This window comes from Lissotriton vulgaris, chromosome 5 (genome assembly GCF_964263255.1).
Source record: "Lissotriton vulgaris chromosome 5, aLisVul1.2, whole genome shotgun sequence".
In the NCBI taxonomy this organism is placed as follows: domain Eukaryota; kingdom Metazoa; phylum Chordata; class Amphibia; order Caudata; family Salamandridae; genus Lissotriton; species Lissotriton vulgaris.
In genome coordinates, this window is record NC_141693.1 from 1,761,661,588 (window position 1) to 1,761,682,659 (window position 21,072).

General features: G+C 43.8%; 1 protein-coding gene across 11 annotated transcripts in view; it reads left to right on the forward strand.

Moving 5' to 3' along the window:
- Positions 1 to 21,072, forward strand: part of BRCA1 (BRCA1 DNA repair associated) — a 510,976-nt gene that overhangs the window by 136,454 nt on the left and 353,450 nt on the right. For all 11 annotated transcript variants that reach the window (XR_015296056.1, XR_015296057.1, XM_086924044.1 and 8 more), the window contains 2 exons: positions 1,107 to 1,195; positions 13,080 to 13,234. Coding sequence is in view for 9 of the 11 variants with exons in the window: in XM_086924044.1 (XP_086780170.1) it covers positions 1,107 to 1,195; positions 13,080 to 13,234 (244 nt within the window). In the remaining 2 variants the exon portion in view is untranslated. The remainder of the gene's footprint in view (positions 1 to 1,106; positions 1,196 to 13,079; positions 13,235 to 21,072) is intronic.

The window sequence follows — 21,072 nt, forward strand, 5'->3', positions numbered from 1 at the left end:
CCTTCAAAGAGAGTCATTTTCTCTCTGGATTTCCCTTCTCTTTTTGAAACTCAGAGCAGCAACATTGTTGTGGTGTCACCAGGGCTTTAAGTGGAAGCTTTTTCAATATTATATACAACGGGACATAATTGCTGCTTTTTTATCTTATGCAACTAACCACCATTGACAAAGGTAGTAGTCTTGACTTGTTGTAGGTATGAGGTTTATGATGTTTTTTGTTGTCGTATATCTGGATGTAAGACCGAAACAACAAAATACAAGTCGGGCGACACTATGCTGGGAACAGATTTTTAGGGTACGTGTTTTAAGCCACTCCCATAATTACATTGGCCACACCCCTTTGAGAGACCCCCGCCCCCCAATTTTTTCATCCCACTTAAAGCACTGCTATTATATAAGTATATACTAAAGTATATACAAGAGGTCTCGAATGCTCGACCTAAAAACCGGAAAAAGCATGCTTCTCGTGTTAGGGGTGGCGTTCTGTCCATCCCCCCGAAGGCAGCTGTGGTTGTACGTCTTTTCAGGTGAGGCGTGATCAGCGCACATCATGACACATCCGCCCCTTAAGAACTCTCACTCCTGGTTTGGCCGGCCTGCCTGCCTGCCACGACCTGCCTAAAGTCATGGCAGCAGCTCATCCTTGTCAAACGAGGACGTGATCTTGTTGAGTTTATTTAAAAAGTGTTAGCTGTTTTACAGCAAGGCTAGTGATGGTGGCGCAGTGAACGTGTAAGCTTCTGACTTGGGTTTAGTAGTGTGATGAATGCGCAAAAAAAGAATGAAGTAGGGGTCGCTAGTAATTTTGATTTTATTTTGAGCGCCACAGACACGAATTATATATGGTTATACTTTATTTTAAATTTAAAATGTTGACGGTATTTTTTTTATTTTAATGGATATAGTCGTTTTCGCCAGGGGAGAAGGGAATATGGCATAACTTTACATAATCTGCCTCAGATTTGTTTTAAAGTAAAACATCTACTTCTCGTTGGCACCGGAATTGATAATAAAGCACCCGTGGTTGAAATTGATAGGTCTTGAAATTGGTCCCGCCCCTGAAAGCCCCTCTGCTGACGTCATTTACATGGTTTGTTTCTTTGCAGGAGTCTTCAGGAAAGTCCCCGCTTTAAGCTGCTGGTGGAAGGGCTGATGCGAACCATTCGGGCCTTTGAGCTGGACACCGGGTACAAATGTAAGCACCTCCCCTCCTCTGTGTACGACTGCGCCCATGTTTTAATCCTATGTGTTTTGGCAAGTTTACATGAGTTTGCATTAAAGCCATTTGTGAAAGTCTGGAAGTCTCTTGCTGGCGATTATGCAGATTAATGCCGTGGGCCTTTTGTAGTTGAAGGGCAGACTCTTATTAAGTAGAGGCGAGCCAGGTGCCACTTAGATACATTATTTGGCTTTTAGTTCTAGCCCCATCGTCTCTCCAGATGGCCTTCATTTCCAGACAGACAACATTCCATGCTTCCTCACTAGGAAAATAAATATGAGCAGCAGTAAGGTGCTCCTCAATGGGCCATCACTAACATCTTTTGTCATTAATATCCCAGCTGGGAGTATGTGTCAAAAAGGAAGGGACTCCATATATTTTTTGATAACCCCACTCCATTTCTAATAATCACAACTTGGATACTTTTTCACATTAGTAAGGCCTGCCTTACCAGAATAGTATGTTTGGCAGTCATGTATTTGAATGCATGTTTAAAACGGTATCTGAACTTCACTGCAAAGTTTAAGTAAGTTTAGACCTCTTTAAACATTGCCAATTTAATAGAATAAATGTGAAAAATTATGAGGGGGGCGGACTTGTATCTTTTTTTCTACAGAGCAGTTTGAAGACCACTGCCCTATAGCATGTCAACTCAGCTCATGTGTGTACAGTGACAACAAGACAGTACATCACTGCATTACATGTGGCTACCAGCCACAACACCAGCATGATCTAGTGGGAGGCAGGGTCCCCTAAAAGATGAGTCTGGGGCCACTCTGGTGTGGTATATATTCTTTATTCCATGTTAGGTCTTTATGTTTTGCAGCCACAGCTCCATCCTTGTGCCAGCTTTTAACCGCTAGACCAGCCTCAGAACACACACCCCAAACATTTCATCCCTCGTCGCATTCTAACTGCATCCACACTTAGGCTTTTACAACATGTCCACATAACCAAATCACACACAGCCCCCTCAAGTTACTACGCCATACCCAATCCTTACAGGCAAGCCAAGCCTGTCATACTACATACTTGCAGATCTGTTCCTTCTGTGATGTGTGGTTGGATGGGACTGTGACTGGGGTCACTTTATCATGCATGTCTAGTGAATGTTTGTTTTGGTGTATAATTTCCAAATCCAGCCAAACATACTTGCCATATCTTTGATTCAGATGGTTGATTTTCAAATCTAGATTCAGACCTCGCTTATTTGGAGGGCGCTAGTGTTTAGGGCCCCAGGTTTTGCTCTCCCCCTTAATATTCTTATTCTGTTTCGCAGCTGGAGGGTTGTTGTTGGTGTTTATGTGCATCCCCAGTGGGCAGGGCCTTCACTACCAGTAAATTCAAGGCATGCACAAGTGATATGCAACCACCAGAGAGTTAGCAGCAACTATAATCACATATTCTAGAAATGTAAGTTACAAAGAGTAAGATTTAGGTTCATGTGACAAGATAGAATACAGTTATTTCTTGTAAAGAATTTCATTTTAATTCAAGATAGATAGGGGCGTGTGATTTGTATTAGAACTGTCTTTTGTCTAGTTTCAAAGCTTGTAGTCCTGGTTTTGCAGCCAACACGTTTTTAAGGCTAAGCTGATTTGTAGGTTGCACCAAGTGGGATATTAACCTTCTTTTCGTTCTGGGTCCTTTAGAGAGGCCAAATCGTATTTACGCAATGGTTCCCTTACATTAAGCATGGTAGCTCCAGTAAAGTCTTAACACTGTGTTGGTCCCTTTGTTGGGATACAGGGGATGCTAATTATGATTTAATTAGCTGTTGCTGCATAGTGAAAGTAGGTATCAGTGGTAATCCTCTCCTTAGGGCAAGGCTCCGCATCTGGTGCTGGAATGGAAGGGGGTAGTATTCCGTCAACTGTCCTGTTAGCGGAACCTGGTACAGTGTTTTGGTTGAGAAGCGTATGATTATGCTCTCCATGTGGGCGATGCATCTTGTCAGGTGCTGAGGAGAGCAGAGCAGAGTTTGATTCTGTGGTCTGGTTAACCAGACCGCATAAGGTTTCCCAGCCAGCCAAACCCTGCTCTGCCCCTTCAGTGTTCAACCCACATTGCTCCGATGCCTATCTCACTCCCACCCCCTTATCCTGAACTGCAACTCCTTTTCTGTACCCCAAAACCTTCCCATGTACATTCTTTGGTGATCTCTTGTCTCCCTTTGTGGGACCTCACTTTTAATTTGACTCATCTGGTATGAACCGACACGCCTCACTATTCTACTTCACTCCCCCAGCCGAGCGTCTGCTCTTTTCCTACTCCCTAAAGGCTTTGCATCTACACCCTTCTCTAATCTCAAAACTCCTTCTTCCTTTTAACTTCTCTCCACTACTCCTGAAGGAGTCTAACCATCTACTGGTGGAAGTCTGAAAAAGCTATCAGAGCACGACATACATTCTACTGCTAGGTAACAAAGATGGTCCTCCCTCTCCACCCACATCCATAATGACACATGAGTTGTGATGTGACCGTTTCTCCTCTTTATACCCCTATACGTCAATGCTAACTTGATAGAAAGTCAGACTTTCTGAAATCTTCTGCAGCCCGAATTAAATTAACCCTAATTCTCTGGTGAATTTTTCCTTGAAAACTGATTTTTCTTAAAAAGGTGATTAATCATTTATCTTGTGCAGTCACCAAGCTGAACACCAGCCCAATAAAGGTCTAATAATCCATTACATCTTTAAAGGTCATTTTCTGGCTACAAGACCTAGAAAAATGGTGACCCTGTCCTGTTAGATCAAGGGATTACATTGCTACGGTTGATATCTGGGAAACCATTAAAAGCTGTGGCCAAGTACCACTCAATGTCAACTTTGGCTGTGACCAGGCCTATACTACCTTACCCATTCCCACAATCATCAACTGTCAAGCTCGCAGCACCTAACCAAGTTCTATTAAAGATGAACGCAACACCATTATCATTCTCCAACTCCAACCATTATCATTATTCTTCCTCCTCTCTCCAGAATTCTTGATTAATCAATGCGGTGTACGCTACATAACTGCCAATGTGTCACACACAACTGATTGTAGATCGCTGATCATGTCATCACCTGTCACGTTGATCTCCTAGTCTTAAATGAAACATTTCTCAATAACACCTCTCAGAACTTTATCTACCTTCTTGTTCACCCCAGTATTGCATTATTAGATGTGACTATGAAGACTGATGCGGCCGAGAAACTGCAGTTATTCATAACAATTCAATTCAATGCAAAATGATATATTCTGATCCTTTTTCCTCACTACATTGCCTGCTCCTGGAAATCTCTTCCAACTACAGCTCTCATATTGAGGCTATGTCATTGATCAATCCCAGGCGCTAACAGTAGTTTCATAGAGGTTTTTTTTTTTTGCATGTTAAAATATACGCTTCCATGAATTTAAAGATTCTACAGTTTCCCAGTTCTCAACATTCCTGCAGGACAGCAATCTTCTGCAACATTGAAGCAAATAAACTATCTGCACAGGCACCATTCTTGACCTCATTTTCATCAATGAGTCTTTAGTGATCACAAATGGTGCATTGGTAGCGATATTGGTCAGTACTTGGACTGGCTGGTTTGTTGGGCACTTGCTTGTGCGCTGGTGGTGAGAGCTTTGTGTCCTGATGTGACTGCTCTATTTCCTTTTACCCTTTGAGTGGGGTTCACTGGGAATACTTATAATTTGCTCCACTGTCGGGCTCTCTGTAGGATGGCAATCCGCGCTAGTCCGCCATCCATGACCCTGATGCATGGCAAGCTCTCACCTCTCACGGACTGCTGCACTGGCCATCATGCCAGGGATAACACCAATTTGTGATTCGCAGAGGTTAACAGAGCAGTGCACCCGCAGGGTCGCGCCCAATGCAGCCAGTCCGACTGATGGAGTCAGACCGGGCTGATGTGAGTATGTGATGGTGTGTGAGTGCTTGCCTGGCCCTGTCTGTGTATGGGTGCAGGTGGGTTGTTTCAGGAGCGGAGAGGGCCTCTAGTGAAGCGGCCCTAAAGTCGTTCCACATTACAGGAGCAAAAGTATTACTTCAACATCGGTCCTTGTTTACTTGGATGATGTAAGTAAGTTAATCAATCACCTACTGCGAAGAAGGTGCAAAATGTTAAAGGCGAAACACATTGTAAAACTGATGATGTGTCTTTATTGGGGTCAATGATTGGGAGTGAGTCAGTCTGGTGTGGCAAACACGAGTTACAGGACAACCCATGTATTGGCCGTATCGTCGGCTCCTCTGTTGAAAAGTTGTTTTTTTGCAGTTTTATACAGCGCAACCTCGACCCGAAGCTGTCGGAACGCTTCACATGAGCACCAGTTGCCTTACAGACAGACACATTCAATTTGTTAGGCACAGGGAGATTAAGTGATTCGCCCAGAATCACAGGATGTTCCGCTTCGAGGTCAACTGCTCTAGCCCTTAGTCTGCACTGTCATTTAGAGGCATTGGGACTGAACTTTTTCCCCACCGTACAAATACCCCTAAAGACCAATAATATCTTGATTCAGGATACAAGTCTGAACCCAGCAACGCTGCTAAAAAGTCCGGCGCTCCAACGGAGTGGTGATAACCAGGCTATCTGCAGTTTTAAACCTGGGCTTCAGGACAGCCATGGTAATCTGCTTTGCTAATGCATCCCGCTGGATGCCTATAAAGGTCCCTCTTTACAGTGTGGGCATTGTGCTATTCACACCACCTGTGTCAACTATCTCCTCTTTGCAGGGGCAGATTAATGCCTTTGGGCACATTTTTGAAGATCCCACATCACTACAGAAATGAAAATGGAGTTACTGGGAGGACAATTTGAGATTTTCCCTATACGCGAAACCTGTTTATAATCCTGCTTTCTAGATTAGCTGATGCACAATTTGTTTGTTTCACTTTTCTTGCTGATACAGTACTCGCTGTCATATAAATTCATGAACCATCCATAGTTTTTATTATCTATGTAAGATCTTTTTTATTAGTAATACCTTCTCATTTAAAGTTTAGGCTAAAAATACCTCGTCAGAGGAAGTACAGTTCCTCAGTGAAGCCACATACCTATATTAAGGTGTGCACGCACTCAATACTGTATGTTAATTCCATATTTTATATAGTACTTGCTTCCATGGTATTGCAGTTTCTTAGCACTGTTGTAAATCGGACCAAAGGCCTGTTTACCCTTCTAGAACGGAGGCTCACGGGCTCCCCCTGGTAAAATTCATCCACTCCCCCGTTACTGGAAGCCTTGTTCTCCCTAGGATATATACACTCTGTTGTGCATGTATGTGGTATGTCGCACAAGTATTGTGTGACTTGGAGAGCATCTGCACAGGAATGATACAATATTAGGTATAGTGAATGTTGTATAAAATGATGTTTCATGTTCAGGTTGTACTTTGTCCTGTGGGGACGTGGAAACCTGTGCTTGTGGACTGGAACTTGGTAACCTGTTGTTTGCTTCTATAGCCCACCCTTTTGAACAGTTTTATATCGTGGGTAGATGGCCAAAGGCTTTGGAGCTCTTTAAAATAAAAGAACAGTAGTAATTACAAAGTAGGGCAAATAAATATATATGTTAAGGCCACAATGATAGTAGTTCAAAAAGAATCTATTAGTGATGTGACCATATTTTGGAACCGATTCAGAAAAGGGGGTGGTGATGAACAGAGTGTCTGAATTAAGCAGACCACTCTTACCCAGTCCAAAGATCAGGGCTTGGTCCATCACCGTTTTTTAGCTCACTGCACCATCCCAGCTCAGAACCTGGCTACATGCAAATTAGTCTGTTCCTGTCCCAGTGCATGATGGGAACAGGGCAAACCAAACTACCAAGCCCTTTTCTGTATCGTTTTTGGCCACTATAGGTGTGGCAGGGTATACTCAGACATGAGTCCCTTGCTCACTGCACCATCAGGATTCAAGCAAGCCGGGCCGACGACGGCTGAAATGCCAGATACTGGTCCCCGGAAGCTTGTCTCCTTTCCGGTGAAGAATTGGCTTGGTAGTTTGGTCTGCCCTGTTCCCATGATGCACTGGGCCAGGGACAGACTAATTTGCATATAGCCAGGTTCTGAGCTGGGATGGTGCAGTGAGTTAAATAACGGTGATGGATCAAGCCCTGATCTTTGGACTGGGTAAGAGTGGTCTGCTTAATTCAGACACTCTGTTCATCACCACCCCCTTTTCTGAATCGTTTTTGGCCACTATAGGTGTGGCAGGGTATACTCAGACATGAGTCCCTTGCTCACTGCACCATCAGGATTCAAGCAAGCCGGGCCGACGACGGCTGAAATGCCAGAAACTGGTCCTCGGAAGCTTGTCTCCTTTCCGGTGAAGAATTGGCTTGGTAGTTTGGTCTGCCCTGTTCCCATGATGCACTGGGCCAGGGACAGACCAATTTGCATATAGCCAGGTTCTGAGCTGGGATGGTGCAGTGAGCTAAATAACGGTGATGGATCAAGCCCTGATCTTTGGACTGGGTAAGAGTGGTCTGCTTAATTCAGAGACACTGTTCATCACCACCCACTTTTCTGAATCGTTTTTGGCCACTATAGGTGTGGCAGGGTATACTCAGACATGAGTCCCTTGCTCACTGCACCATCAGGATTCAAGCAAGCCGGGCCGACGACGGCTGAAATGCCAGATACCGGTCCCCGGAAGCTAGTCTCCTTTCCGGTGAAGAATTGGCTTGGTAGTTTGGTCTGCCCTGTTCCCATGATGCACTAGGCCAGGGACAGACTAATTTGCATATAGCCAGGTTCTGAGCTGGGATGGTGCAGTGAGTTAAATAACGGTGATGGATCAAGCCGTGATCTTTGGACTGGGAAAGAGTGGTCTGCTTAATTCAGACACTCTGTTCATCACCACCCCCTTTTCTGAATCGTTTTTGGCCACTATAGGTGTGGCAGGGTATACTCGGACATGAGTCCCTTGCTCACTGCACCATCAGGATTCAAGCAAGCCGGGCTGACGACGGCTGAAATGCCAGAAACCGGTCCCCGAAAGCTTGTCTCCTTTCCGGTGAAGAATGGGCTTGGTAGTTTGGTCTGCCCTGTTCCCATGATGCACTGGACCAGGGACAGACTAATTTGCATATAGCCAGGTTCTGAGCTGGGATGGTGCAGTGAGCTAAATAAGGGTGATGGATCAAGCCCTGATCTTTGGACTGGGTAAGAGTGGTCTGCTTAATTCAGACACTCTGTTCATCACCACCCCCTTTTCTGAATCATATTTTGGAACCATCATCTCTTGATAACAAGTTGTGAATCCTGTAAAGCGTTCTGATACCCTAATGGGTCACGTTTTCGCTCTATAAAACGCAAATAAAAAAAATATATATGCCTGGAAGAGACAAAACTAGAACAAGAGCGAAATCTATATGTAGCGAAGAAGTGGGTTAGACAGGAGTAGGTGGATTTATTATTGTAGAAAATTAGTGCAGTGTGATAGAAGAAGCAGTAGGAAGGGAAGTAAGATTTATTGGGAAGGTTTAATTGTATTGACTGGGATAGTCAAGAGCTATTCTGAAGAAGGAAGGATCCAGGGGAGAAATCTTACAGAAACAGAGGCTGAGGGAGTTGAGTCACAGTCTGGAAATGCCTGATGAAGAGATTTCAGTTGCTTTGTAACTGTAGCTAGACAAGCGGTGTTATGCAGAAGGTTCCAGTCTTGCTGCTCTGCCATAGGGAGATTGATACCAAGTCTGTTTTTTCTGGAAGGCCAGTAGCTAAAGGTAAGTATCTGAATTGAGCATCAGTCGTTGGCCTGCAGAGAGTTGCAATTTTCTGGCAGGTAGGTGGGGTTTGTTGCGTGAAAGGCTCTCTAGGTAATACAAGCAATCAGTTGATGGCCACCGGGACTCCAGGAGGACAGTAGGTACACAGCCTGATTGTTTTAATCTAGAGTTTAATTGAGCTGCTGCACAGATCTGAGAGGTGCTAGATGAGTTTTGGGTAATCCTGTAAGGAGTGAATTGCAATAATCCAATCTAAAGAGCACTAGCGACGCATGGTCTTGTTCGGAGATAAGGTGTCATATACCCCAAAGCAGTCCGAGTTGAAATTGAATGAATCATGAATGGCATTGATTTGGCACAGTAGGTTGTGTCTGTTGCCAAAGGTGACCCTCCCAACAATTTGATATTATCAGCGATTGAAGAGTGATAGTCCAAGATATTTAAGTGAGTCGACTCAAGACTGAACAGGTAGGTTGGATTTTTTTTCTAGATGTGTTAAGAAGGAAGTCTGGTTTTTGTGGGTTGAGTTTCAGGTGGGTCTGGACATCCATCTTTAAACAGTCTCCAATGTTTTGTCAAGAAGAGAAATAGGCTTTGTGAGAGGTAATCTTGATATATAGCCCCTAATGGTTCCACGTAAAGACTGAACTGAATGAGGGACAGAATTGAATTTTGGGGTGCACGGTTGTAAGCTGTCCAAGCTGGAGAGAGAGTTCCTGATTTTAACTATTTTAGACCAGTCCATCGAGTAAGAGGTGATCAACCGAAGTGCTGCACCGTAGCTGCCCATTCTTTTTTTGTTGACCTGAAAACAATGATTGATAGTGTCAATCATGATTGAGAAGTCAAGTAGTATTAGCAGGAACAAGTTAACTGTATTGAGGAATTGAATGACATCCTCAACAAATTGAAAGTGGGCAATCTTGTGCTGCAACTGTGACTAAACTAGAAAAAAACATCCAGGATACCAGTGAACATAATATGCTAAGACAGTTCAGGAGATCATCTCACGGAAATGTAACACTGATACGGGGCGGAATTTACAGATAACATGAACAGATGCCTATGATCTTTTCAGAAGGTATGAGATTTAACCAGTTTTGAGGTAATTGGGTAATGCTCCCTGTGAGAGGGCTAAATTCATTAGCAAGGTTGGGTAAAGTAAGGTCAGATGCAACAATACTTTTGTAATGATGCTTGGTACAGCATCTGTAAAGTTGTTTACAGTTTTCACTGAAACAATGGCATTAAGAAGATCACTCACTAAGACCAGTAAAATGCAATTGCGGCTGGTGACTTTTGAAAGGGGTGGGAAGTTAAAGCCACTTTTGACTTTGACGGTGCAAGCAAGAGATACGTGTGAGTCAGGCAGACACAAGGACCTTCCTTCTTGAGACCTATTTGAAAAATATGGAGCAAAATGGTGGTGAATGAGGTACACCAGTTCATCTGTCATCAACAATCTAATGGAGCCACCTTTAATGATGTGTGTGGGCACTCCTGATCTTTCTGTCCTGTACGTGAAATGCCTGTCAAGACCAGGGGCACCTCCAGTGGACTTGCATATTGTAAGACCTGCTGGGTAAAAATTACATGATCGCCCAGAAATATTCAAACAGAGCTTGGTTGCACACCTTTACTTACCCTACAAGAACTTTGCTTCTAATTAGTACACTTCTGGTGAGATCCTTGCTTTTCTGATGCCATGTATATCGTCATGCATATGTATTCCGTATCAAACTGCAAAGAACTCAAATTATTTTTTTCTGGGCCATTTTAGGCAGCATTGAAAAATCAAGGTTCTGATGATAGCCCATGTAGACTTTTGGGGAGTAGCCTAATTTATCCGAGCAGAATTGTTACCAGCCATCGCATGCTCTGCTGTTCTGCTCCAGTGAATTCGGATGAAAAGAACTGAACACTGGAGCCTGCTCTCTAGTGGCCGAGGAATCCATGCTATGGAATACTCCACCAGAAACTTTGCATATAGCACCATACCTTCAGACGTTTAGGAAGCTCTGGAAGGTTACATATGTGTTGATGTACGTACTTAGGGCACAGTTGTATTTCTGATTGCTACTATTGCATCTTCTTGTGCCAAGTAACATAACCAGTTGATCCAGCACAGACTATGAAATGGTAGTAGAATAAATAATTGAATAAAGGAAACCCCAGATGTGTGAATGTTCAAGTCTGCATCTATAAGCCCTGTTTATACTTCTGACAAAAGCAGCAGATGTTTTGGAGAAGCACATCATGTTCCTAGGAGGTCTATGAAAAATTGGGCCTGTAGTGATGATCTGGGAGCAAATGGAGACGGATAACGGCATCTGTGTGCCAGCTGGATGTGCTATTCTGCATGCCATTTCCATTGGTGTTGAGGTGTTCTGTGTTGACAATAAAAAGAAGCGATCATCCAGTTAGAATGTGTAGCAAGCTACACAAACGTGGGGTACACATGAACTCTGCAATGGAGGTCTTCTGCTTGATGAAGAGCGGGAGACCTGTGCTAGCAGTCCCCTTAGCTCCCCAGTTGAAGCTTTTGATTGGGTCTGGGAGGTGGCCCAGGTTGTGATTAATTTGCGGGCTATTTATTATGGTAGACGGTCGAGCAGCTGTCTTGATGTGCGTCTTGGGAGCTGCTTTATGCATTTCTTAAGAAAAATATTGTCATTCCTGTAGCATCTTCTCCGCCTGGAGCATGCAAATGAAATACGCCACAAGGGAGCTGCAGTCAGATACTTCTTTATTTTTCATGATACACTCACACACTGCACATTATCATATTCTCAATATTAATCACATCCTAGCACCTTCCCGCATATAATGATGTTCCTGTTCAGACTCTTCACCAGAGCCATGAGGGTCCTAGTGCGCACAACATCAATATGCCACAAATCCTGTGATTGGTTCTGCCTTTATTCTATCATGTTTTTCTTTCAAAATGTAATTTGGTGTATGCTGCGACCTTTGCCACAGCTGCCTTAGTATTGGCTGTATTCAAGGGATGTATGTCGTTACTACGCGTGCTTTTACAATGCATGCCTTTACCACGCAGGTTTTACAACGCAAGTCGTTACAACGACTTGCGTTGTGGGGCGCTGGATAGTGAATAGTTTAATTTACTATTCCAACTCCAGTCCCCGTGGATAGTAGGGAAGGTTTTGGATAGTAAATTAAACTATTCCCTATCCTACAGCCCCCCCCCCCCCAGCGCAAGTCGTTGTAACGACTTGCGTTGTAAAAGTTGCGTGGTAAAGGTACTGCGTGGTAAAGGTACTGCGTGGTAAAAGTTGCGTTGTAAACGCTGTTCCCCGTATTCAAGACAATTACAGATAATACATTAGATAGTCAACAGTATATTATTTTATGAAGACGGATTTCACGTTAAAATAAACTTTTTGGGGATCTCGCTCCCGAGTAGAATCAAGTTTTTAAATGATCTATTGCGACTATTAAACTGGTCCCGAAAATGAGTCTGCTGTTGGTTGCTCTGCAAATTCAGAAGAGTCTGCTTGAGATCTTCTGACCCTTGATAGGTTACTATGATCACAGTACCTGTGGTGATTGGTGTGTGTCTTAAACTTAAAACCCACTCTCTTATGACAGACCCAGAGTGCCCCAGGAGGCCCTTGCAACAGACATTTCAATGCTGCGTCGAGTTATGGATCTGAATGACAGAGCGCCTCCTCGGTGGTCACTGTGCTGTAGGGGACACACCAGTTGAATTGAATTTAAATTTGAATTTAAAACATTTGTTAAGCGCGCTTATACCGAGCGGTTTCATGGCGCTTTGAAGATTACGACCAGCAAACAGCAGCAGGAGAGGGCATACTAGGTGGCAAAGGCGCTAGAAAAGAGAAAGGTTTTCAGGTTTTTCCGGAACTCTAAATAAGAGGATGAGGTACTGAGCGCCAGGGGGAGGGAGTTCCAGTTAAAGTGTCCGTTTCCTTCTCTCTTCCGCCCTTTATTCTAAAGTATAAATAGATTTTGAGTAATACACGTGACACTATATTGAATTCGGAAGCTCTCCCTGCCCAGTTTGAAAACCCCACGTTGTCACCTGGTAACAGAATTTACTAACTAATACGGGTTTCCATCTTTCTTTGTTGTCGTTTTTTTTTCTTCTTTAGTTTCTCCCAGTCCGGACAGTAGTAAGAAGGCGATCAAGGCGTGCTCCAATGAACAGCTGGAGAAAGACGTGGGGGTTCTTGTCCACAGCACAGGCTACAGGAGCAGGCTAAAGCGGGTCTCCAACCACGGGCAGGAAAACAGTGACGTCACACAGGTAAACTTCTCGTCTGTTCCAGTGGTCGAAGTGCAATAAAAAAAAAGTTTGGGATCTGTGATGCTGCGCACAAGGGGGCGAGGTGAGTGTGGGCGTGGCTAAAAATAAAATATTCTGTAATTTTGTTGGGCCTTTCACCTTCCGGTTGTTACTACATATAAAATAATACACCGCAGAAATGAAAATTAATACGTTAATAAGTAGGAAAAGGCAATATTGTAACTTAAGACACCTCTGTTAATCAATGCACTGCTCCACATCCTGGTTGGTGCAGTGGATAATAGTGACTTGGGCATGTTTAGTGCTACAACGTCCCAGTCTGTGACCGAAAGCACTATGAAAATGTAAGTCATTATTTTAAACTTGCGTTACACACTGTTTAAGCTAGTCTGCTTTAAGGTTTAAGATCTAATGTTTCCAAAATATAGATTTTTGGCACTCTGTACGTATTGCAGCTTTATTTAAATAACTGCCTTTTAAAAGCACACCCTGCACATCTTAGTTGATAGTGGTCTCTTACAGTCTCTCTCAAAAAGAATAAATCTGTGCCACCTGGGAAGCCTCAAGTGATTTCATCAATTAAAGCCAATACCGTCTCCCAGGGCCCTTTACATTTGCAGATTGACTAGTTGTGCGCACGTACACTACTTGTTTCTGGCAAGCAGGCACCCGGACAAGAAGGCTTGTTTAGCGGTCTGCCTCTCCCTCGGTTTCACAGCACAGGCGGCTCCTCGAAGGATACCTCAGAAGCATTTTAGCTGTCAGAGTTAACCTTACCGGGACGGTTGACTTTTGTCAAAAATTATGGGGAACTGTTTCCCTCAAAGTAAGTAATATGGGCACACCATACCCCTCCAACCCTCCCAACCCCCCCCCCCACCCCCATTTCGACCACTGGTCTGTTCACGGGCTTTGTAAACTTGTAGGGAGTCCTTTCGCCCACTGCTGCCCTCTCAGGCCTTCTCTCTTACATTTACTTAGTTCTTACTGTTTTTTAATTCAATGTGTGTTTTTAATGTACTGCATTCTTCAAGCAAAGTTTGAGTCGTTTATTTGTTATTTTTACAGTGCTTTTAAGAAACGGGCTCTACAGTCAAGAAAATGATATTGTGTAATTTAGGACGCGATAACTATCAACACCATAAAGAACCACATTTAAAGCAGATAGAAAAGTAACTTTTTTTAGAGTAAACACAGACTACAAACATTGCCCAGCAGAGGGCAGTGATGCTCTGCATCATGTAGCCAATGGATCAGCGCGCGCGAGTGGCACCGAGTCTGTGATGCAGTAATGAAAAGGTATCCTGGCAGCTTGTATTGTGTTATTTGGTAGTTTACAGAGACGAACTGTTCCCCCATCCTTACTTGGCTGGCCTCTGCCAGCTGAGAAAGAGGTGACACTGCAGTGCTGGCTGTGAATCCTGGAGAGCAAAGCTCTAAACCTCCCTGGACCCATATTCTGTGATCGGAGACCACTTGCTGTATTTTATTGTGCCTCACTTCTCGACCCTGCAAAAAAGTGGGAGTGCTTAGAAACTTTTAAAATATCAGTCTGGGGCGCTACAAGAATTATCAGGGCATTCCTATGTATTATATGTAGGTCACTTGGGGAGGGTCGACCAGAAATAGTATGGATGTGCAAAATTGAAGCGGTTTGTTTCCTCAGGTTTCACGTTTTTTAAACTTTGCGAAGCTCCCAGATTTTCCTTACAAAACAAAATGTTCGTTGAAATCTTTGCTACTGGTCAAAGTTTAATGACCTTCATAATCTTCACAGAGGGCACAATTGTCACCGAAGCATAACTTCCGGGATAGAGGTTTAATGTAGCGCCCGCAGGGAACCCGTAAAACAGGGATGCCTGTAGGACGGTGCAGAATCTGTATGGGTTGTTGGGACTGAATCTTCAATACAAATAAGTCCCGTTAGCTCCTTAATCACAGTTATTGGACGTGGGTAATTTGTCCACGACTAAGTCTAGTGCTCGGACTAATTGTTGTGGTACTCTCTCAAGGAATAGTTTAAGGAGACATGCACGTGAAGCTGATGAGTTTGAAGCATGCTCTAGACTTCTTTAGAACCTGCAAAGATGGATCTCCTTGGAAGCAATGTGCGACTACTGTTGCCAACGCACCGTGCATGCATCTCAAAAGCCGACATAGGCTCATTCACTATAAATCTTGACACCACGTATCCGGCTGGGCTGAGGGCTGTGGGTCTGGATGTCTATGCCTCTTGCTGCGGATGTAGGTCTGGCCCGGCAGATCTTATGCACATGGTAGATTTCTGAATTTTGGTTTGAAATATTCCAGGAGTTGAACAAAATGATTTCTGTGCAGATATAAAATGTCTCAGGTTTTAGTTCTTTTTGGGGCATGTGAAAAATATTCTGAAATCAGAAAGAAGATTCGTGCCCTGGGGTTTTATAGTTGCCTAATGTAGGATTGCCATGTGATTGAGTAAGGGGCCCCTATTCTTAATGTCCGATTAGCTGGTGAACTTGATATACTGTAAAAATGCCTTAAATATTTTTGCAGCGACGCTACCTATAGCCATGCAGCTGACCTAGCCTTGCTTTCCGCATATGCCAGCATATGCAGGAAAAGATGTCTCGCTTCAATATCTATGGACTGTACGTGGGCCTAAAGTCAACACAAAGAAATCAGAAGTCATGCCATCCAGCATCCCAAACCGTTCACCAATCCAGGTGGATGGAGAGGCCCTAGTCATGACTGAATAGTAGTTCTCCTTCCTAGGTAGGACTATCCGACATGATGGAAGGGCAGGCAGTGACCTTGAGTAGACTGAACAAGGCCAGGAATGACGTCCCGATGCTGAACAATGTGTGGGGGTCATCAGCACCAACACCAAGCTCAGGCTTTACCAAAGCTGTGCTGTGTCCACAGTCTTGTATGGATCAGAATGCTGGTGAATGGTGACGAGCACCATCCTCAAACGTCAATCTTCCACACCAGTAACCTGAGAAGAATCTTGCACATTTTCTGGCCATGAAACATATCCAACCAGGAACTGCTCACCAGATGCAAGCAAGAGAGCATGAACATCCTCATTATTAGAAAATGATGGTCCTGGGTAGGACATACCATCTAAAAAGATCACGACTCCATCACAATAACCCCTCTCCTCTGGACCCCAGAAGGCAAACGGAAGAGAGGCAGGCCAAAGAACACATGGAGGCGAACTGTGGAAACCGAAATGAAAACCTTGATCCGCTGCTGGGGCACTGTACAAAAACTTTCCAAAGACAGACATAAGTGGAGGTCCTTTGTTCCTGCCTTTCCTGCCCGTCAGAATGATGGTCAGTAAGTAAGCTACATATTGCGTCTCACACATTGAGCATTTAGAGTCCACTGAAGCAAACATTTGAACACTAATATCACAGCATTTTGTAATCCTTCAACCAAGTGGACATTTTCCGATCTTTTTCAAAGTACCCTCCACGCCCTCACCAACCTTTGACTTCTATTTTCAGGCACAATGGGCTGTATCCAGAACTATCTCCACCACTCCCTTAGGAACTTTCACACGTTAACATTTGACATTTTACAATCTATATTCCAACTATTACCACTTGCAAAGGCTTTGAAAAAGGAACCCCTTCACTGGGTCCAAGTTTTGCTCTGACCAAGTTACGCTCCTGGAACTTAACATTATTAGGGTAGTCCTACACCAATTACTATACTACTTTTTTTTGTTTTTGTTGGAGTTCCCTGCAAACATTCCACTCTGTTCAGCTCCAAACCAAAATCTCTGACCTGCATCAACCTGTCTGGCGTTTCACTAGTAGCCATGTTCCATGTAGTATGGTATGCCCCCACCAGTCTTCTTAAGGCGCCCTGCGATTTACCTCTTCTTACAAAGGCAATTTCTAACGTCTCTTTCCACCTTATTACAAGCTTATTGCTTTGGGGATAATAGACTGACTTCCTGATGTGACCAACCGGCAATCTGCCCAAACTGCACATCTGGCCAGCATGAATAATAATCTAACACCACCAACACCGCCATGTGGAAGTACTTATAAAGTCAAGTTCAATTTATTTCCAAGAGTCAGTAGCAGTGTCTGTTCTTTGAGAGGGGTAAGTCAAAGTGTTTTGAGATTGATCACTTCAGTTACATACGGTCTACATCCATATCTAGTCTGGATTACCAAAAATCCACTGCAACCTTTTCTTAATCCCACTCATACCTACATGGCCCTCATGAATCAAATTCATGACCCTTTTCCTTAATCCATGTGCTTTCACCAACTCCCATTCCTCCTTAAAACTTCATCCATCCAAACCAGTTCGATGTAAAGCTCTCATAAGCTTGATCTTCTTTGATATCCTCATCTTTGGTTGCCCCGTTTGTACATAACCACCAATATTCCTCAACACCACATCCAATTGGGTCTCCATTTTCCACTCCACATTGGGCACACACTTCCCTGTATTTTAACCACATTTGCCACTACACATTCCTCCTCAATATCCTTCGACTCTACAATCTGAAGAGACCCTCAATCCGCAGTCACGTTCATGATTTCTGAGACATAGTTTTTTATAAACATAATTTTTATTGGCATTCTTATCCAGATGGACCAACTCGTATCACATTACAGTAACACTTTGCAATTCCAAAGTACATCGCATTCAGTAATATTCATGCCTTTTATGAACTGATCCCCGTCCACCCTCCCCCCACCCCCAACAACCCTCCCCACCCCTGTCAGTGCGCCTCGTTCAACCTATACTAATGCAATAATCGGGAATACCCTCCTTCTAGTCGTGTGTTTCATCATATCAAGTGGTACAAGGGGGACTGCCCCTACCAGCACTCTCCAATCATACCCCAGGACCCGTCCGCCACAAGAGCAGGCCATCCGCCCAGCCGCCAGCCCTACAGCACACCCTCCTCTTCGTCACTCGAGCCATCCACCGGGCGCTGCAGATCCGTCACCAGCGCCTCCCACGCCCTGGCCACTTCCAATGCCCTGTCATTGTCCTGTCGTCTGGCCTGTTGCAGCCGGAGAGAACTCTCAGCCTGCGCCCAGCGCAGGAGGCTCGCCTTCCATCGCACATAACTAGGGCCGGTACGCGACTTCCAATGCATGGTAAGTTCCCGCTTGGCTAGAATTAAGCCCAAGTCATAGAACTTACTAGTGACTTTCGTCCGGGGGGTGTGTGGAAACCAGAGCAGCAAGCAAACGCCCATGTCCACTTCTAAATGCTGGTCCGTGACAGCGTTCAGACAATCCACCACCGCAGTCCAGTAAGCCGCCAGTGTTGCGCAAGACCAATGATTTCTGAGACATAGTTGACACGAAATACAAACTCATGCAACCTCAAAGCCACTTCGCAGTATGGGATGTAGCTTTGCAGGCTCCGTTACTATTATTTGAGTCAACCAATGTTTTAGGGTCTGTTTGTACTGCCAATTCACTGCCCGAAATGCATCATCCCCAAATAAAAGACCTACATTTCCTTCTTCACTACAGAGAAGTTAAGCTCAGCTTGCCACAGTGCCTTCTCAGCATAAGCTACTACCTCTTTCCCTTCCCTTGTTTCCATAAGTATGGCTCCAACTGCATAGTTGCTTGCATCGGTAACCATGATCGCTGGTAACCTTGTGTGGAATGGTCTCAGACAAGATGCAGCACGTACTCTCTCTTCAGCCTATTCGGGTCATCCTTAAAATTCTTACACCACTCAAACTTTGCATCCTTCCTAAGTAACTCTCACATTCTGCCTCTTGTCTCAAACATGGCTATAAACTTTGCATAATATTCCTCTAGTCTTAAGAATGAGCAGAATTGTTCCTTATTGACTGGATCACATTCTGGATCGCCCCTCTCCAAGGATTCATTGGATGTAATGCCCTCGCTGTTTGCCACGGCCCAAATACTCTACTCTATCTGTGACCAGTTTGCACTACTCACCCTCAGTAGTGAGCCCACTCTCTCAATATACCAAATACTTTTCCCAATATCTGATCATGCTTCCTCCAATCTCTTTCGTAGACTGAAATATCATCCTTGTAATAGGTAATGTTGGTTGCACGCCCTAGCAACTTGTGCATCATCCTCCGGAACACCGCAGATGCAAGTTCAAAGGGAGTGCAGCAAACCTGAATCTCCTCAGGAGTAACAAATGAGGTCAGTGGTTTGGAACACTCATCCAAGACTATTTGATGTTGTGCTATGTAAAGATGTAGGCCAAAAAAGATCTTCTCCTACCCCCAAGCATCTCCTTTTATATAGGCTAGTGAATAATGATCTATCCAGATTTTGATTAAGGTCTCTTAGTTCACCATACATCATCAGACTGTCATCATTCTCTCTTACCTTTCTATCCCAAACAACAAAAGCCAACCACTCCGAGGCTGACAACCTAGAAAATATTTTTCAAGACTATCTGATTACAAAATGAATCCTGTATTTAACCATTTGAAATCCGATTTACCAAAAGAGATGCAGAATATGGTTAAAGACGGCGCAATAACATACCTTAGGGTATTTGTCAGAGGACCCCTCTCGGCTTTGGGAAAGTTGAACTATGGGACATTATTTGAAGAACTTGCACAAGATTTTAGATTTTGTTGGCACATACCACTCATTATAGTTTGGCTGATAAACATTATAAAAATGATTCTTAGTAAGATTGTTATCACCTCCTCAGAAAAACTTTACTTCATGAAGCTTACTGAGTCCATTGTAGGCAAGCTAGAGGCTCTGGGATATGACCAGGTGTGTCCGCATTCTCATTATCCGAGCTACGATAGTAGCCTTACTGATTATGCCAGTGCTCATATTATATCATGGATTGGATTCCAGCAAGGCTATGACTTTGCTACCTTTCTGCAGCTCTACGTACAGTGTTGGAAATTGTCAGGAAGCAGTAGTTCCAGGGTTGGAATGTTCTATGGGTCAGTGCACACCCACAAGCTCAAATGTTTAAGGTTATTCATCAGCTCCACCCCAAATGCTTTCTATACTAGAAAATGTTGTACAATTTCACCTACGGTACACGAAATGTGATGTGTGGAATGCTTGGTTTAATTTTTGACACTGGTAATTACTCCGGGCCGTATTCCAATCTATTGTTTTTTTTGCCCCTATGCCACCTCAGACAGGAACCAGCCATATGCACATCAGTCTTGATCCTGCACCATAAGGAACATTCCAAAACGAACTGCCAGGCTAGATTCTCTGTGAATGAGAAAACAAGCAATCCAAGACCTATTGGAGTAGGATTTAGCCAGGGTCTGGTGGCTTAGTGGAACAATGCGTCTATTGTAGGGGCCGGTGTTCGACCTCATGATCACAGGTTCTAATCCTGGTGGGTCCACTCAGCCTTTCATCCTTCTGATGTCAATAAAATGAGTACCATTGAGTTGGGTAACAATAAACATCTGTTATTCAGTGCCAAGATAACCTTGGGTGAACACCCGCTTAACAAATTTAAGTTATGTTATGAAGGCTGATCTGCATATGGCGGAGTTTAATGTGAGGTGGCATGCTGGTCAAAACAACAAAGGACTGGGGTACTTTCCCAAATGATTGACAGTGGCTGACATTAAATCAAGCTCAGCAGATTTCCACATGAGCAAATATGTGAGTGCATAATTTGCTGGGAGTATGGTTTCCAGGTCTACTTTTGTAAACTCTTGTGAAAGTCGTAAATTGCACTTGTGCAAGGACCTATCCCTGTGGGTGCATTTTTTTGAATTTCTTTAAGAATTTGGGTCCCTAATTTATTTTTTATGTTGCACATAATTGGTTTACACTGGTTCCCCTTTAATCTTTTTTAAAAATGGCTTACGACAAATAGGTTTTACT